The sequence below is a fragment of the Hevea brasiliensis genome, chromosome 14 (genome assembly GCF_030052815.1).
Source record: "Hevea brasiliensis isolate MT/VB/25A 57/8 chromosome 14, ASM3005281v1, whole genome shotgun sequence".
In the NCBI taxonomy this organism is placed as follows: Eukaryota; Viridiplantae; Streptophyta; class Magnoliopsida; order Malpighiales; family Euphorbiaceae; genus Hevea; species Hevea brasiliensis.
In genome coordinates this window covers 7214399-7234184 of record NC_079506.1, presented here as the reverse complement: position 1 = coordinate 7234184, position 19786 = coordinate 7214399, and the positions used below count along the sequence as shown (strand labels likewise).

The following is a 19786-nucleotide window of genomic DNA, read 5'->3' as shown; positions in this document are numbered from 1 at the left end:
ATTAAAATCTTACTATTTTAAAGTAGAGTTTATAAAAAAAAAAGGAAATACTGTTTAAATATATTAATAATTTGTTATTATTATATTTTTCCTTACAGTGAAATGAAAGTATGATATTTAATGTTTGTGTATAAAGTAAAATTTATTTTATAATAAAATAAAATAATCTTAAAACTATTTAAGAAAATCAATGAAAATAAATGAAAATTAAATAATTCAAAAATAATTAAAATAAAATAATAAAGTAAAAATTATAAAAAAAATCATTTATTTAAGAACATATAAATGGTTTAGATTTTAAAATAAATAAATAGAAATTTAAAAAAATAAAAGATCATATAAATATAAAAATTTAAAAGAGATTCAAGCGTTTATTTTGATTCAGAAAATTCTAACTAATTCAAACAAATTTTTAGGACGTCAAAAAATTCAAGATATATATTGCAAAATTTAAAAAGAAGTATTTGTTTTAGTAATAAAATAAAAAAATTTTAAAAAATAAGACACTAAAAATAAAGAAATGTAATAGGGAAAATTGTCACAACATTGTTATTAAACAATAAATTTAAAAATTATTTCAATAATAATTAAATAATTTGAAAGCAATTAAAATTGAAATATAAATTGAAATGAGAAAAATAATTTTAATTGTTATATATATATATATATTAAAATTAGTTGTTATTAGATTGTTGAACCGTTAAGAATGTAAAAATTAATTTTTAACATTGAAAAACATCAATTAATCTATAAATTAGGATTTAGAAATTGTTTTTCTTTATAAGTTTTATTTGAAAGATAAAATTTTGATTTATGAAAATTGTCATCTTCAAGGGAAAAAAAAATCGATTGTCATCTGTCATTTAAAGTTAGAAACGTGAAAACAATAACAATCTTTCTACGGCCAACACGTGCCACATATGGCCAAAAAAAGAAAAGGGTAGAGGGGACCTTTCAGTGTTCTTAAGAACAGTAAAAGGTTGCCCTCTTTTAGTATACAGTAATTATTCACTGAAATTTGACTATATTTTCTTTATGTTAGAAAGTAACTATCTTGAAGAAAATAACGCTTCAAACTGTTAGCAAGAAGTGTAATTAGAAATACAACAATGGCAACATTTATTCCACTGAAACTTGTCCAAACAGGAAGCTCCAAAATGTCATCCAAGAATCAGTCCCTCAAAAAGAAAGAACAGCAAGTTTACTCTTTCGTAACAGCATTGACAAGGATTCATTACTCTCTTTTGAGATTAGAATCTTGCAATCAGTTCAGCCAGGATCATTGGAAAAACTCCTTGCTTCATTTCAAAATGGCTATAACTGATCCTCAATTAAGTCAACCTACAAATGTCCCTTTGATGATATTAAGTGAGTGGAAGCATTTCCTTTTGTTATCATCTTCAGTAAATCCAACCCAAATCTGCAGAAGTCCTGAGCGCACTTTCTACCAGTTATCTGCGATGAAATAGTGAAATCAGCATATGATATGAGCATAAAAGATAGGGCAGCCCATTGAAACTCACTTGTTGCATTTCAATAAAAGAGCTAAGAAACCACAGTTTTCAATACCCGAAAGGAAGCAGCTATATAAGGAATTATGGTTCAGGGAAGAAGGGAAGATGATTCTTCCATAGTTCCATTTGTTCCCAAGAAGCTGAAATTTCCTGATCACATATTTGGCAATAACATGGATTGTTACGGATGAATTTCAGTGAAAAGAAAATTGATCTTCACTTTTGCTTTTGGGATTTGAATATCTATACAACATAAATGCATTGAGTCAATCTATAGCCTTCCCTTTTTCTCTTCTCATGACTAACATATAAATAAATCACAAAGGAAAACATTACCCCAGCATATAGCTTCCTGCAATAGTAGCGTTGCCCATCCACTTTGTGCCTACTGGCAATGCACAGTATCATTAAGTTGCAACTCAATGCATAATTTCAAAATAAGTTGCAAATAGAAATTTCTCCAAGTTTCAGGCAGCATAATTTTTACAAGAAAGGGGACATTCACTCAAGAGATGATCCTGCAATGTATAATTTTAAAATAAGTTGCAAATAGAAATTTCTTCAAGTGAAGCATTCTAATTATTACAGTTATTCAGCACCTGATTGACGGAATGCTATAGATCCTACAATCATTGTGTCAATTTATAGTCTTTGCTTTTGCTTTTGGGATTTGAATATCTAAGCAACATGAGTGCACTGTGTCAATCTATAGTCTTTTCTTGCTCTCTTTTAATGACTAACAAATAAATAAACACAAAGAAATGACATACCCCCAACTTAGCTGCTTGCATTAGTAGTGTTGTCCATCCAATTTGCGCCTACTAGCACCATATGATGTCATGAACTTGCACCTCTAACATTGTGTTCCCTGCAGTGTGATCATAATATAACAGGAAATGCTAAAGATCTGCAACATTTTGGCTCTGACAACCTTGAAAAATTATATTTACCTTTTTTTATCAATTAAAAATAGTGACTGAAAACTTATACAGAAGATAAAAGCATATGCAAGCCCAGGCAAATGTTCCTCATACGCTGGCAGCACAGATTTTTCACATTTCTTCCTACCTGTCACAGTCACAGAACATTGATGGTTAGATTATTTTATTGGATATCTGTAGGTTTTCAGCAAACACTAATAGTTGGCAACTGTTTTATTGAAAAACATACAGAATAACAATCTAAGCACCCAACTTACTCAAATCCATCCAGATCATTTTGATCTTTGTGTATATATGTTGAAAGCAGGCAAGCTCATATGCTGACATTTTGTATAGTGGAAACAATTTCATCAGAGAAAAGAAGAGTTGAACAATAGATGAGTTAAGCATTACAAGTGAAAAATTCCCCAGCAGAATCAAATAGTTTATATGATAAATGAAGCAACACATTACCTCCGACAGAATTCAATTCAATTCTACTAAAAAGTCCACAAATTCACATGTTTAGAACTATTATTCCTAAAATAGTGAATTGAATTTATGCAATTTAAATTATGCATTTGGTTTTTTTAATAATGTACGCACCATCACTACTAGCTTTGATTTTCAATTCCAGCAAAATGCATATCATTCAAAAGAGTTTCCAAACATGAAAATTAAGCAAATAGAATTGAATTCTTTTAGGAATTGATTACGATACTCATATTTGTACTAGCAATTTTGAAGTAAGATAGGCTTGAAAACCAGGACCAGGGTAGATTCCAAAATACAATGATGCTTATATCAAATTCAAGGGAAAGTTTCAGGAGCATAATTTTTACGAGAAACAGGATGTTCACTTAAGAAGTTCTTGCAATAGAAATTTATTTATGCGAAGCACTATAAGTATCACAGGAGTATTACCTCAATGTTGGAGTGCTGAACCATTAATTTATACGAACACAGGGGATGTGAGAAATGATAGGCCAGTAATCTCTCCCTTTATCTTTTAAGCAACGTCTCGCAGTAGAGGGCAGCTGGAAATAGATAGTTCTTCAAATGTAGCAGGGAAGCCCTCATCTGCGAAAGACTGGAGTTTTAGGCACGAGAAAATTTCTAAGTGGTAGAATTCAATTCAATTATATTAAAAGAGGCCATGAGTTCACATGTTTAGAATTATTATTCTGAAAACAATAGAGTTCAATTGAATTTTGCAATAGTTGAAATGTGAATTGAATTTATGAATAAATTATCATTTTGATTTTTAAGAATGGCCACACCATCACAACTAAACATATGCATACTTAGTTTGATTGTCAATTCTTGCAAAATGCCTATCACTCAACAGAGTTTCCAAACAAGAAAATTGAGAAAATAGAATTGAATCTTTTAAGAATTGATACTCACATTTGGACTTGCAATATCAGAATTAGATGGGCTGGAAAACAAGGATAGATTCCAAAGAGGAACAGCTTGAATCAAATTTAACCAAAAGTTTCAGGCAACATAATTTTTGGAAGAAACAGGTCAGTCACTCAAGAGATGATCCTGCAATGCAAAATTTCAGAATAAGTTGCAAATAGAAATTTCTTTTTGTGAAGCATTCTAATTATTACAGTATCTAATTGTGAAGCATGATATTAGACACAGCACAATTTCCTCTATCATTATCATGCACTGGAACTAAAATTGTGCCTCATGTTTTTGCTTCCAAGAGAATATGCAGAATATTAGGCTGTGACATGAAATAAGTTTAGGGACAAATGTATTCAAATGGAAAAAAGAAAATCATCAACACTTTGTTCAATACAAAATCAAGTGATAGAATTCAATTCACCTCGGAATATTACCTTGTTGAAGACAAAAATCATTAACATTTGAAAAATGTTGCATTATTTCAGAACCTTACCTGATTAATTGTTTATCTCAAGACGAGGGATATGAGAAATGATAGGCCAGTAATCTCCCCCTCTGTCTTTTAAGCAATGGTCTCGCAATAGAGGGCAGCAGTGAATATATAGTTGTTCAAGTGTAGCAGGGAAGCCCTCAGCTGGGAAGGACTGGAGATTTGGGCACAAGAAAATTTCAAATTCTTTAAGAAAGGTAAGGTTTTGGATACCCATTGATATGGATTTTAGATTCTTGAATTCAACGATGTAGAGGGAGTTAAGAGAAGTGGGAAGCAGTAAGCCGTCGTGAGTCTGTGAAGGGAAGGAAATAATATCTCCAGTTGACTTCATGCTACCAATGGCCAATTTTCTAAGAGAGGCGAGTCTGTAGAGTCCCCACTCTGGCATTGGCTGTTTTAGATTCATGCATTCACCAACATAAAGCTCAGTTAGGTTTAGTGGTAAACAACCTTCTATTAAGGACTCCATACCTCCACAATCTGATATATTTAAAGATTGAAGGGAAGTAATGTTTTGTTGATATATTTAAAGATTGAAGGAAGTAAGATTTTTGTTGACAGTTAACACTTTTAAATCAAATCTCAAAATCTGATTATTTTGATTTATTTTGTTTAACTTATTTGTCAGTTACAAGTAAGGGTTAGTTATAAGTATGGGTCAGAATTGTCTTATTAATCTACTTTTGTACTCCTACTAAAAGTAAGGGGGGCATCTTTTCTGAAAAGTTGTTTTGTAACCATGCTTAATTGGTATAAGTCATTGAGAAACTTGTATCTTTAAAAATAATTATGTAATAGCAGATGATAGCACTCTTTGAACCAATTATCTTTAGCAGAACTTCTTTCCTCTGTTTTAAAAAAATTTCTCTGTTTACCTCCAACAATTGGTATTAGAGCAAGAAAGTTCTTAGAGGGCTGTGTACTTGAGAGAAAACAAGTAAGATTTTCAATTTTAGTTAGCCAAAGACCAAACACTTTTCCCTATTTTTCTTCATGGCTATGAGTAGCATCTCTCTAGCCACACCTCCAGTTTTTTCTGGAGAAAATTATCAGATTTGGGCAACTAAAATGAAGACTTATTTGAAAGCTTTTGACTTGTGGAATGTTGTGGAAATAGGTGAGGATCCTCCACCCTTACGAGCTAATCCTACATTGGCTCAAATCAAGAATCACAATGAAGAAAGCATGAAAAAATTTAAAGCTCTCACTTGCATTCAAACGGCAGTTTCAGACAGCATTTTCACTCGCATCATGGCTTGTGAAACAGCAAAAGAAGCATGGGATAAGCTAAAAGAAGAATTTCAAGGCAGTGAAAGAACAATCCAGATGCGTGTGCTCAACTTAAGAAGAGAATTTGAGAATTTGAAGATGAAGGATTCAGATACTGTTCAAGAGTTCACTGATAGACTTTTGAAGGTTGTGAATCAAATCAGAATGCTTGGTGAGGAGTTGACAGATAAAAGAGTAGTTGAAAAAGTACTTGTAAGCTTGCCAGAGAAATTTGAGTCAAAAATTTCTTCTCTTGAAGACTCAAGAGACCTCTCAAAGCTTCCATTAACAGAGCTTGTCAATGCCTTGCAAGCAACTGAGCAAAGAAGATTTATTAGACAAGAAGACTCTGCTGAGGGAGCATTTCAAGCAAAACACAATGACAAACCCAAATCTGATGGTGGAAGAAAAAACCAAAAGGGAAAGGGCAAGAAAGATGGTGAAAGCAGCAGGTGGAAAGACAAGAAAAAATTTCCTACATGTCCACATTGCAAGAAAACTACTCATGCTGAGAAGTTTTGCTGGTATCATCCTAATGTGCAATGTAAAAATTGCAAGAAATATGGACATGCTGATAAAGTGTGTAAAGCTCATCCTCAACAGCAACAAGGACAACAGGCACAAATGGCAGAAGGTCAAACTCAACAGGAGGAGCAATTATTTGTTGCTTCCTTTAACTCAGCTTGTATTGATGCAGACTCTTGGTTAGTTGATAGTGGCTGTACTCATCATATGTCCTTTGATGAAAGCTTATTCAAAGAGCTTGATGAAAATTACACTTCAAAAGTCAGAATTGGGAATGGTGAGTTTGTGGAGGTGAAAGGGAAAGGAGTCATTTCAATTCAGACTTCATCAGGTACAAAACTGATCTCTGATGTTCTTTGGGTGCCTAAAATCAATCAAAATTTGTTGAGTGTGCCTCAAATGCTTGAAAAAGGATACTCCTTGATTTTCAAAGATAAATCCTGCACAATCATTGATCCTAATGGCACTAAGCTTTGTTCATTAAAGATGAGAGGTAAAAGCTTCACTTTAAACTTTGATCAATCAAATATACATGCCATGTCTTCTGTCAATGATGTTTCTGCTTTATGGCATAGAAGATTGGGTCATTGTAATTACACTTCACTTGAATACATGTCTACACATGATCTAGCTACAAATTTACCAACTTTGAAAACTAGTAGTGCTGTATGTAAAGTTTGTCAATTTGGAAAGCAAAATAAGCTTCCATTTTCTGCAAATCAAGCGTGGAGAGCTTCTAGCAAGCTGGAACTCATTCATTCGGATGTTTGTGGTCCTATGAAGACTTCCTCATTAAATGGGAGCAGATATTTTGTGGTGTTTATTGATGATTTCACAAGATTTTGTTGGGTTTACTTTCTTAAGCATAAATCTGAAGTTTTTGCTGTGTTTCAAAGATTCAAGTCTTTGGTAGAAAATCAAATTGAATCCAAGATCAAGATGTTTCGTTCTGATAATGGAACGGAGTATACTTCTTCAGAATTCTCTCAATTTCTTCAAAAGGCTGGGATTCATCATCAACTTTCAGCTCCTTATACTCCTCAACAAAACGGAGTATGTGAAAGGAAGAACAGAACAGTCTTGGCTATGGCAAGATGTCTATTATTTGAGAAGAATATTCCCAAAAATTTCTGGGCTGAAGCAGTCAATACTTCAGTCTATTTGTTAAATAGACTTCCAACGAAAGCTCTTGAGAACAAAACTCCATATGAAGCCTGGCACGGTGTGAAACCATCACTTGATCATCTCAAGGTCTTTGGTTGCATTTGTTATTTCCATGTTCCACAAGCAAAAAGAGATAAGCTAGATCAAAGATCAATTGCTGGTATTTTTCTAGGATACAGCAGCTATTCAAAAGGTTATAGAATCCTTGATATGAGATCGAAAAAAGTTGTGATTGCAAGAGATGTGAAGTTTGATGAGGAAGCTGTATGGGATTGGCAAGCTAATTGTGATGATGTTCACAAATACAATTTTCTTGAAGAAAATATATCCCATGAACAAGATGCAATTGAAGCAGAAGATGAACTTCCAGTGAGAGGGTATAGGCCTCTTGCTGATTTCTATGGTGAATGCAATCTTACAGTTCTTGAACCTGAGAACTTCAAGCAAGCAACAATTGATGAAGGGTGGAAAAATGCTATGGTTGAAGAACTGAAGATGATAGAAAAGAATGGGACTTGGGAGCTGGTTCAAAGGCCTGAAAATAAGAATGTTATTGGAGTGAAATGGGTCTACAGAACAAAATTAAATCCAGATGGCTCTATGAACAAACTGAAGGCCAGACTTGTTGTCAAGGGATATTCTCAACAATTTGGAGTTGATTATAGTGACACCTTTGCTCCAGTAGCTAGGTTGGACACTATAAGGCTATTGATTGCTCTTGCAGCTCAAAACAATTGGAAGATTTCTCAATTGGATGTCAAGTCTGCTTTTCTTAATGGTAACTTGGCTGAAGAAATTTATGTTGAGCAACCTGAAGGTTTCACGGTGGAGGGCAGTGAAGACAAGGTGTATTTACTCAAGAAAGCCTTATATGGCTTGAAGCAAGCTCCAAGAGCTTGGTACAGCAAGATTGATAGTCATCTGCATCAAATTGGCTTTGTTAAAAGCTCTAGTGAAGCTACTCTTTATGTGAAGCAAAAAGGTTGTGATATTCTGATTATTTCTCTCTATGTTGATGATCTTTTAATCACCGGAAGCAATTCACATATGATTAAAGAGTTCAAGTCAGAAATGTTAACAACTTTTGAGATGACAGATCTTGGAGAAATGTCTTATTTTCTTGGAATGGAAATTTCTCAATCTAAGAAAGGAATTTTCATTTGTCAAAGAAAATATGCAGCTGAAATCCTTAAAAGATTTGGTATGGAAAACTCTAAACCTGTTGGCACTCCATTATGTCAAAGTTTGAAGTTGTGTAAAGATGATAAGTCAGACAAAGTTGATGTTGGGATTTATAGAAGCTTGATTGGTTGTCTCCTCTATTTAACAGCAACCAGACCAGACTTGATGTTTGCTGCAAGTCTACTATCAAGATTTATGAATTCTCCAAGTGTCACTCACTTTCAAGCAGCAAAAAGAGTTCTAAGATACTTAAGAGGCAGCCTGGATCATGGAATGATGTTCAAGAAAGTTGAGAAAATGGAGCTGATTGGCTACACAGATAGTGACTGGGCAGGTTCCATTGATGACATGAGAAGTACCTCTGGTTTTTTCTTTACAATCGGGTCTGGTATGTTTTGCTGGAACTCAAAAAAGCAAGGAACAGTAGCTCAATCAACAGCTGAGGCTGAGTATATTGCAGCTTCAGCTGCAGTGAATCAAGCTATTTGGCTGAGAAAAATCCTTGAAGATTTGAAGATGAAACAAAGTGAAGCAACCAAGATCTTTTGTGACAACAAGAGTGCAGTTGCTATCTCTAAAAATCCAGTCTTTCATGGGAAAACAAAGCACATAAAGATCAAATATCACTTTGTTCGTGAGGCTGAAATTGAGAATGAAGTCTGTCTTATCCATTGCAATTCAGAAATGCAGCTTGCTGACATCCTAACCAAGGCTTTGCCCAAGGCTAGATTTGATTACTTGAAGAATCTTATAGGGATTTGCTGTAAAAGTGTTAAGGAGGAGTGTTGACAGTTAACACTTTTAAATCAAATCTCAAAATCTGATTATTTTGATTTATTTTGTTTAACTTGTTTGTCAGTTACAAGTATGGGTCAGAATTGTCTTGTTAATCTACTTTTGTACTCCTAAAAGTAAGGAGAGGCATGCTTTTCTGAAAAGTTGTTTTGTAACCATGCTTAATTGGTATTGTATCTTTAAAACTGATTATGTAATAGCAGATGATAGCATTCTTTGAACCAATTATCTTTAGCAGAACTTCTTTCCTCTGTTTTAAAAAAATTTCTCTGTTTACCTCCAACAGTTTTGCATCTGATTGGGTAGAGACCTCATATTTTTGCACTGATCAATTTGAAAAAAGACAAGCTTGGGGTTGGGCAATCCCACCTCTGGGAAGAACTCTAACTGATGACAGTTCCATATTGTTAAATTTTGTAGACTCTGGAGGTTTTGCATATGACTAGATAAAGATCTCAATCTTTCACAGCCAAAGATTTCCAAAGAGACAAGAGTGGGCATGTGCAATTCCCTCCCTTGAAACGACTCTAATTGAGGACAGTTCCGTATTTGTAATACTGTGAGATGCGAAAGCTGTAGCGAGTTTAATAATTGTGTCGCCCAGTTGTGAATATGAAGAGTCTTTAGGGAATCAGGAAACTTGCCATTTGAAGGATACCTGAGAGATTTACATCGAAAGATATGTATTTCTTCCAGATGAGACGTCGCGCCACTGTGAGACACAATTCCCTCCGGCAAAGATGCCAAAGAATCACAGTTATCGATACGAAGACGGATCAAGCTGTGTGGCAAACCCCTTGCTGGGAAGGAGACTAAACTTCCACATTGGCTTATACTCAAATCTTTGAGAGATTTGAGGTTGTTCAGTCCACTTGGCAACTCCTTCAAATTTGGACACACGTGTATGTTCAGAATTTCAAGGTTGCAAGGCAAAAGCCCTTCCTTTCCATCTACCAATGACACAAGCTCATTACATCCTTTGATTTCCAAATGCTTTAGACTAATAAGAGAGGTGGCATTAGTCACTCTCCTGAGAACTGCCTCTTGACATCTTCTAATAGAGAGTGTTACAAGAGAGGGAAGCACTTCTGGTAAATCAACTAACTGAGGGCAATTAGAAATATGAATGTTTTTCAGGGAAGGTAGCACTGCTGGTAAATCAACCAACAGCAGGCAGTTACTAATAACAAGTTTTTCAAGGGAAGGAAGGAAGGTGGGCAATTTTCCAACCAACTTGGGACAACTTTGTATTCGAAGTTCATGCAGCTTTGGAAATTTTGCCACGGAATCTCCACCCACACCATTATGCCAAGCCCACAGATCCCACTGACCCATATTACTAATCTCTAGTGCTTCCAAACAAGAAAAACATGAATCATCCTCATAAAACTCAACACCCACTTCTTTCACTCCACTCAAACTTTCTATGCTCAACTTTTTTAATGACTTTAATCGTCCGAGTGGTGGCAATGATGTAATTTGACAACAGTTGCTCAGCTTCACCTGCACCATGCTAGAGAATGAGAACTCTCCTAGCCAAGATGAGAATTCCCTTCCACCAAATGATGTAATTGAAAGGCTTGACAGTCTTCGATGTGGCCGTAGTGAGTCGAGAACTTGTTCTTCATCACTTGAGTTTCTCAAATCAGAAGAAAATTTATCAATCCATTCCAAGCATAGTTCAGTAATACCAGGCTTATCCTTCAAATTGGCAACACCTACATCTCGAATATCTTCCACTTCCACATTCTCTAAACTTGTAATATGAAGCTGCCCTTGTAGATCAGAAAGTTTCTTCAACTCTGTTATCTGTTCATTGCCTTTCCCAATGACAAACTTGGTCAACACTCTGAGACTAGTTAAATTACCAATATGTGGTGGCATCTCTTGCAATTTTGTTGTGCCGATAATATCAAGATGCTGCAAGTTGAGTAAATTGCATATGCCTTTAGGTAACTCCATAAGCTCATAACAATCACGCAACTTTAAATGTCTGTAAGTTGAAGAGTTTATCCACTGATTCAGGCAACCTTTTGACTAAGGTACAAGACAAGTCAAGGTAGCGTAAGTGCTTTAAGTCACCAATAGAATCCGGCAACTCCTTAATCACATAGCGAGTTAGAGATAGTGACCTTAAGCATTTTAATTTTGGGACCAAGTCATGCACCACCTTGCTAGTTAAGTAGCAACTCCTCACATTGTGACTTACCGATAGAAATGTCCGCAAATTCTTCATTTCATAGAAGCTTTGAAATCTTTGAAGGGTGTTTCTAAACTGAGGAACGAATGATGAATGTCGAATCTTTGAATATGGATTTGCACTCTCCAACTTATCAACCATATGCAAACATATTCCTCTACTAACAAAGCAAGCTAAATCAATAATTAGGTCATGCATTATATATTTTGATTTATTATCATTAGATTGTTGAAAAAACGATCTTGATAATAAATCATCAAAATATTTATGACCCAAACCTTCACTTTCCTTCATTTTCTTCTGGTCGAACAAGAAGCCCTCAGCCATCCATAACAACACTAACTCATGCCTATCAAACTCGCGATCCTTTGGTAAAATTGCGCAATAAGCGAAACACCGCTTCAAATGAGGAGGAAGATGAAGATAGCTCAACCTTAAGGCTGGAAGAATATTGCTCTTGTTGTTTGGTAATTCCCATATCTCACTACTCAACACTTCCTTCCACAAATTAGGATTTCTTTTACCCCTTAAGATGCCTCCAAGAGCTTTTGCTGCCAAAGGTAATCCTCCACATCTTTTGACAATCTCCTCACCCATTTCTTTCAGCTCCAAGTGCTCCTTAAAACTAGTTGCTCCCAAAGCATGCTGGGCAAACACGCTTAAGCATTCATCATATGATATTGAGAGGATAAGCTGGACTAGCACCCATCATCAACGAAACCTCCTGATTTCGAGTTGTGACGATAATTCTGCTTTGAGGTGCCCCGGCTTCAAAAGGACCCCGTAACAGATCCCATTGCTCATATTTCTCGGTCCAGACATCATCTAGGACAACTAAAAACTTCTTCCCAGACAACTTTTGCATCAAATTAACCTGAAGTAAATTCAAATCTTTATCATCACCACCATCTCCCAATTGAAGAAGAACTGTTTTAGTTATCCTGACAATATCAAAATCTTCACCAACAGAAACCCAGGCTTTCAAATCAAACTCCAATGTGGGATCATTGTATACGAGCTGTGCTAGAGTTGTCTTCCCAACGCCCCCCATCCCAATAATTGGAATCACAAAGACCTCTGCATGGTTTGCTTTATCCTTCAATAAGTCAAGTATCGCCTTCTTATCTTCATCCCTTCCACAAATCTTTGATTCATTAACCAGAGAGGTTGTTTCTCTCACTTCGATAATCCTCTTTCTAGTGGACTCTCCTAAATGGAGCTCATCTTTTTCTTTTACTACCTTATCTAGTCTGGCAGTAATGCTTTCTATCTTAGCAACCATTTCAACACTGAACTTAACGGTACTTGGATTCAACGCAGCAAAGATTGTGTTGAAGATTTTTCGCAGCTTATTAGGACGAACTTGGGGTTCCTCCTCCAACCTGCGTTGCTGAGCCTGAACCTCAGTGACAAGTTCATCGAGCACGTCCTCCACGTCGTAAGCCAAATCTCTGAGGTCGTTTAACCATAGTTCCACCAATCGGTTAGTCATGTGCTTCTCCTCTGCATCATCTAGCACTGCATGAATTCTCTTGAGTATACTCTCCCACTTCTGGAGCTGAGCCGAAACTTGGCCTTTATCGACAATGAACTTCAACTGGGCAAGGAACCCATCAAAAAATGGAGAGAGGATAGAACCTCCAATGGAGGAAGCTAGTTCCATTGCAGAATGCAGAGAGTAAAAATGAATGAGAAGAAAATCTAAAAGCTAAAAGTTTTGAAAGGAAGATATTAAAGACGCAGTTTCTATCAAAACAATACAAGTTTTGATGGAAGGTATTATTTTTCTTCTCCACAGTCCCTTTGAATTCTACTGTCCTTCCACTCGTTTTTAGAAGGTCTTCAGAATCAAGAAGGGGAAGAAGGTACGATAATGGGCAATGGTGGTCTCCCACTTTCTCTTCTGTTGGTATAAAATTTTCACAATCTTAGAAAGATTAAAGTCCATTAAAAATAATTGTTTCTTGACTAAGGAAGTTGGTGGTGAACGAAATAATGGAGAGCAACGAGCTAAGCAATAGCAGGCTGCGCCAACCTTCTTTGGAGTTTGTTGAATATTTACATCATTGAATATATTGATGAATCAGTGAAGTCAATGGAGAGGAAATTCTACATCTCTACAATTTTACCCACTCTTTCTTCTTTATTTTGATACAATTTTTCCCATTTTCTTGGTTGGATTCCACTTTCCACATAATTTTATAGAAAGAATTTACCGATAAGCTAAAAGATTAAAATCAATTAATTAATTAATTAATTGATTAATTATAAATATAAGATACAAGATATGAAATATATGTAAATAAATTGTTAAATAAAGTGAATGAATAAATATATATATAAATAAATAAATTATTAAAATTTAATTAAAAAAGTGAATAAATAAAATATTATAAAAAATTAAATATATAAAATATATACAAGTTGATACAAAGCTTATGACAGGATGTGATCTTTGGATGTATAATCTTGAACAACAACTGGCCTAGGTTAATGGGCCTTTTAGTGTGTACCTCCAAAGAAATAATGAGCCCAACACTATAACTAATATAATTTTCTTTTCTTTCTAATAACTTTTAGAATCACATTATTTAAAAAAAAATTCCAATTTTCTAGAAAAAAAATTATCAAATATATTAATATTATGAGGCATTTGTATTTTATGTATATTTTATTAAATTTTAAATTATAACATCATGCGACTCAAATGAAATATTTTATGAAGTAAATGGATTTTAAATTATAATTTGATTTGATCCTTCTATTTTTACAAAACTAATTACTTAATTATTGTGGTTCATGAGAATTTTTTATGGGTATGAATCTACAAAATAAAAAATAAATAGATTAGATATTCACAGGTATGGATTCGGTTAGGACCCTCCGACGCTCAAGTTAAAATTGATATGAGAGAATAGTGTATTAGATTGATTAAGGAAAAAGAATATACATTCATAATTCATAGATGATCTGATCTTTTATATAGGATATGGACAATAGTTGATTGTAGCAAGTTAATTATGTAATTATATAGATATTATTAATTAATATAATTCTATTCTATTTATAGTGCATAATTATAGGCATTACTATATTTGATAATCCAACTAAAATTGTTTATCTTTAATCAAGATTACTTTTTTTTATTTAGTGGGTCTTATAGTGGTTGAATAATTAAATGAATCTCGTGGTTGAACCATTAAATATTATTAGGCTCATAGGCTATCCAAAAACTCGAGTTACTTAATTAATCATATATATGTTGAGGAGCTATATTATTAACCCTCCTATTTTGAAAAATACATAAGTTAATTCATATATTTTTGTTCCATTCACTCTTTGGTCTCTTCGATATTTTATGCATTAGTTTGAATTTCATTTAAATCATATAATTTAAAAAATACAACTATATAATCTCTTTATTTTCTAAACCTTAAACTATTTAGTCTCTGTAACAGTAATTTCTCTCATTTGAAACTAATAGAAAATTTTAATTTAAATTAGATGGAGGTATTAAAGAGTAAATTGAACAAAAATATTAACACTATTTTATATATATTTCAAAATAAAATGATCAAATATTAATTTCAATAAAATAGAAAAATAAACATTCGAGTTTCATTTAAATTGATTTAATTATTACTACCTTCATCTATATTTATTTGATATTTTTCAAAAATAGTTTTATTTAAAATTATTTATCACTTTGAAAAGATTAAGCGCACTAATTAATTTTTTTCAATTTTACATTTATCTCTACTAAGCATAATAATTATTTCTACTATTTTCTATAATTTATCTTATTACCTCTCTCTCTTATTATATAAAATTTTATTATAATTTAAGTGATTTATTTTTTTCTTTAATAATCGTGCAAAACTTTAAACAACAACTAAAAATGAACGAAGATAATATTAAAAGAATGATATAAAATTAAGAAATGGTAAAATTGAATGAATGATATAAAATTAAGAAATGGTAAAATTGAATGAATTACAAGTAAAACTAATTGAGAGATATCCTTTTTGTCTCATCCAATCTTAGACAAATGACTTTAAATATCTGTAATACTCCCTTTGTCCACTTTTATCTACGGTTTAAGATTTTTACATGATAAGTAAGGAAGTAATTAAATCATATAAATTATAATAAAATACTATTTAATTTGACTAAATTACTATTTATTTCATCTAATTAAAAGAGAAAATGTCTTTTGAGAAATTTTAAAAATAATTATTGTGTTTTGTAGGAATAGAGATAAAATTGAAGAAATTAATTAATACTTTTTAATCTTTTCAAAACGACAATAATTATGAAAAAAATAATTTTTAAAACTAATATATAAAAAGGGGCGAAGATAATATATTAAATGTGGTATTTTTAATTTGGAATATCTCTCATCATATTGATAGAACCAAATATTTAAGTAGACAATCACAAGGAATCAGACTTTTGTAAAGGAAATGAGAGGTCAAGAGATACATAATCAAAAGTCCATTTCATATCAACAACTAATTTATGAACTCATGGCCCATCGATAATTAATATAGATCAATTTAATTAATTTTCTAGAGGCATTGACAGATAAATGCCCTTTTCAAAAGTAAAGAGTCTTTATTGCCAATGCTTTGTATGTGGCAGCAGCATAAAGGTGCATTGATTGCAAAATAACGTTTGGTAATTTGATTTGATAGTATAATATTTATATGAATATTTAGAAATTAGAAGTGTAGTTCATAAAATATTATTTTTTTTTTAATTTTTAAAAGATAAGGGGATATTTTGATTATAGTAAAAAAATATAATATTATTATTTTTATGTTTAACAGTTATTTTTACTCAATTAATTTATTTTAAATTATTATTATATAAATAGTTAATCACTAATCATTAATATTTAATAGTTAATAGCTCTGTTAAGAGTCTCACATTAAAAGAATACAAATAATTCAAAGGACTTATAAAGGTGAAGGATTAGCTACTTAATTGGTTAGTTTTAACTTTTTAGCAATAGTTGATCCTTACATGAGTAAGCTCATCTCACTCGTTATGGACTCTTACTACGGCCCACACACTCACTTCCAATGGCTCAATTGAAATTTATAATGAACTCATAGTTACTAAAACCTTGAGTCACATATCTTGAAGAAGTTGCTAATTAAACCCTCTATTTTCTCCCTCAAAAATTATATTTGCTGGGGGAATTTCTTTGTTCTTGATTATTCTTTGCATTTATGAAATTGGGTGATGAGGAGGTAGAACTAAGGATTTTAAGCACTGATTTTTTAATTTTTTTCTAAAGAAAATATGAAAAAATTAAATAATTATATAAGGGAAACTTGGATGACAATATACTTCTCAAGATCCATTAAAAAAAGTTTCCTAAATTAAAGTGGGAGAAAATTTGAATTAATTTTACCATGTTTGCAATTCAAATTAAATAGTTTAAGAGGGAAAATATTTAATTTTTTTTACTTGTTTTACAGAATAGTTTTATTTTCCCTTTAAATATTATATTAAAAGAATTTCTCTTTTTATTTTTTTTTTCATTTCTGACTATTTTCACTTTCTTTCCCCTCCAACCACATAAAATCATCAAAATAATGTGTTAAATTTATTGCACTTTCATACATATCAAATCATCTTTAATGTTTTCTAAAAAAGAATATAAAAGATAATGAGATGGCGATGGAAAGAAATTAATAAATTCAATAATAAATGACTTTTACTGTAAAACAAAATTTCAGTACTGCACTGAGTGCAACGTCACTTCTCGGATCACAACTTAATATCAATATGTTGGAGAGTTGGATTCAATTAATGGCTGTGGAATCAAACTACCGTTTGAGTTTTTTTTTTTTTAATTTTAATTGAAAATTAAATAAAAAATTTATAATTCTAAACATGACAATATAATATAACATTGAAATTGAATATAAAGATCTTCACTTGATGAGTAAGAGGATGGAAAATAAATAAATATTTATATATAATTTCCTCTCAAAATATTAATTTCAAGATCAAATCAAATCCTACCTACATCCACTAATGGAAGATATTTTTAAATGAATGACACAAAATTCATGAATGTTTTAAATTCTTTGTGTGGAAGTTCTACCCTAAATTCTTCCACCATATATATGCACAAGTCAAAAAGAGGTGGCTTAGAAAACAACCTTTCAAACCCCTTTCTCCATGGCGTCTTCCTCACAAAGGTATCATTCTTTATCATCATCATCATATACTTCTGTGGAAATTCTCTTACTGGTCTTTTGGATCTAATTTCCTCATCTTTTTCTCTCTTTATATTACTTGGCAAACAGAACCAAGATCAAGAACAAGATAAGAGTAGTAAAGAAAAGAAAATAATGGAGAGCGATGAAATGCAGAACTTCATTAAAGTATGGCTTGCAGTTATCATTTCTCTATGTCATTGTTATGCAATTAGAAACATTATTCCTATAGGGATCAAAAGACTACTCTTTGTTCTCCCGGTTGTTTGCCTCTTTCTTTACCTTCCTATCAATATCTTCTCTCCTCATCTTGGTGGCACTACTGCCTTTTTCATTGCTTGGCTTGCAAATTTCAAGCTCCTCCTCTTTGCTTTTGGTAAAGGTCCTCTTTCTGCAGATCCATCAATTTCTCTTCCTCTTTTTGTGGCTGTTTCTTGCTTACCCATCAAGATCCATAAGAACCCGCCACCCAAAACGCCTTTAAATCATCAAAACAAAGAAAACCCACCTCCAAAACCATATCAAAATGGCCAAACCAAAGAAACCCCATCAAGAAAACCAAGAGAAGGCCCTCTAAATTATGCAATAAAGGGTATATTAGTGGCCATTTTGGTACGTGTTTATGATTATAGTGACTATATCCACCCAAAAATCATTATAGTTCTCTATGCCTTCCATGTCTACTTCTTACTTGAGCTCACTCTTGCCATAAGTGCAGCCCTGGCTCGAACCATGCTCGGCATAGAGCTCGAACCACAGTTCAACGAACCCTACCTCTCCACTTCGCTTCAAGATTTCTGGGGCAAGAGATGGAACCTCATGGTAACTCGCATACTACACCCTACCGTATACGAACCCACACGCAACTTCTGCGCGCGTGTCATTGGCAGAGAGTGGGCAACGCTCCCAGCTGTTTTCGGAACATTTGTGGTGTCAGCAGTAATGCACGAGCTCATGTTCTACTACCTGGGGCGCGTGAGACCCACGTGGGACATCACTACGTTCTTTCTTCTACATGGATTCTGTTTAACCGCGGAGATTGCTCTAAAGAAGATGATAAAAGACAAGTGGCAACTGCCGGGGTTATTGTCTGGAATCTTGACAGTTGGGTTTGTCATGACGACAGCGTTTTGGCTGTTTTTTCCAAAGTTCATGGAGTGCAGGATTGATGTTAGGGCGTTTGAGGAATACGCGGCACTAGGAGCGTGGGTAAGGAATGCGAGTGAAAGCGCATTGCGAATTTGGCAGGGTGATAGACCGGCATGATTTAGTCTCAAAGAAAAAATGAACGGTTCTGATTTGCTAATGCTGTGTTCTTTCTGATCCCATAAAAAACACTTTGTTACGAGACAATGTCGTTTAATACAACGTAGTAATCAGATTTCATAGTCTTATAGCAGTGATTCTGTATAAAATATTCTATATGAAATAATAAATTAATAAGAATCAAATATATATATATATATATAATTTTTATTTAAATTTAATTTATTATAAATTTAAAATATAATTATATGAAATTTATATATTTAAAAAGTGAATTCTATTATATATTTTATATCTTAAATCATCTTATATTCTAGATTTATAATACACTAAGTCTAAATAATAAAATTTTAACTTATAAAATAATAATTTTGAAATAACTATTCAATAATTCTTCTTTTCAAAATTTAGTAATCACTTAATTTTTGTGTAATTCAATGATTTGTGATTACAGGTAAATATACCTATATATGGTATCACTATATTAGCATATAATTTCTCAATATGTTGTCAAGAGCCTTGCTTTATGTTTATTTTTCCCCTTCAAATATTTAATTTTTTTTATGATATATATCATTTATAATAAGTTTGTATTAATAATATAGCATTTTTTAATATATTTTATTAATAACATATGATTAAAATTCTAATTTTTTTAATAATTTGTAATCTTTAATTTATTTTTACTAAAAACTTATAAATTAATGTCAAATCATTGCTAAAAAAAATCAAACCTATGTAAATTTATAACTTTTTTTTATTAATTTAACTACAACTAAATAATTGAATTAAATATTTTATTTGGTTAA

The 19786-nt window shown here is 32.6% G+C and overlaps 2 protein-coding genes, 1 long non-coding RNA gene and 1 pseudogene across 3 annotated transcripts; 1 reads left to right on the top strand and 3 right to left on the bottom strand.

Moving 5' to 3' along the window:
* Positions 1-1050: 1050 nt before the first annotated feature.
* Positions 1051-1858, bottom strand: LOC131173203 (uncharacterized). The gene is made up of 2 exons (XR_009143436.1): positions 1570-1858; positions 1051-1455 (listed from the first exon to the last, which is right to left on the bottom strand). It is a non-coding gene; the product is annotated as an uncharacterized LOC131173203 (long non-coding RNA).
* A 7693-nt stretch (positions 1859-9551) lies between these two features.
* Positions 9552-11240, bottom strand: LOC110652447 (putative disease resistance protein At3g14460). Its single transcript, XM_058134185.1, has one exon. The coding sequence runs from the start codon at positions 11238-11240 to the stop codon at positions 9552-9554; it is 1689 nt and encodes a 562-aa protein (XP_057990168.1).
* Positions 11241-11247: 7 nt separating this feature from the next.
* Positions 11248-13492, bottom strand: LOC110670608 (putative disease resistance RPP13-like protein 1; annotated as a pseudogene).
* Positions 13493-17581: 4089 nt separating this feature from the next.
* On the top strand, positions 17582-19105 carry LOC131173328 (acyl-CoA--sterol O-acyltransferase 1-like). Its single transcript, XM_058135497.1, has 2 exons — positions 17582-17693; positions 17802-19105. The coding sequence occupies exons 1-2, from the start codon at positions 17619-17621 to the stop codon at positions 18975-18977; spliced, it is 1251 nt and encodes a 416-aa protein (XP_057991480.1). The 5' UTR covers positions 17582-17618; the 3' UTR covers positions 18978-19105.
* The last annotated feature ends 681 nt before the right edge of the window (positions 19106-19786 follow it).

What these genes read in the sequence shown, in the direction of transcription:
- LOC110652447 (XM_058134185.1), bottom strand. Translation starts at nt 11,240, where the DNA reads ATGGAGTTACCTAAAGGCATATGCAATTTACTCAACTTGCAGCATCTT.
- LOC131173328 (XM_058135497.1), top strand. Translation starts at nt 17,619, where the DNA reads ATGCACAAGTCAAAAAGAGGTGGCTTAGAAAACAACCTTTCAAACCCC. An exon ending in ATGGCGTCTTCCTCACAAAG is followed by an intron (nt 17,694 to 17,801) that starts GTATCATTCTTT and finishes CTTGGCAAACAG; the next exon opens with AACCAAGATCAAGAACAAGA.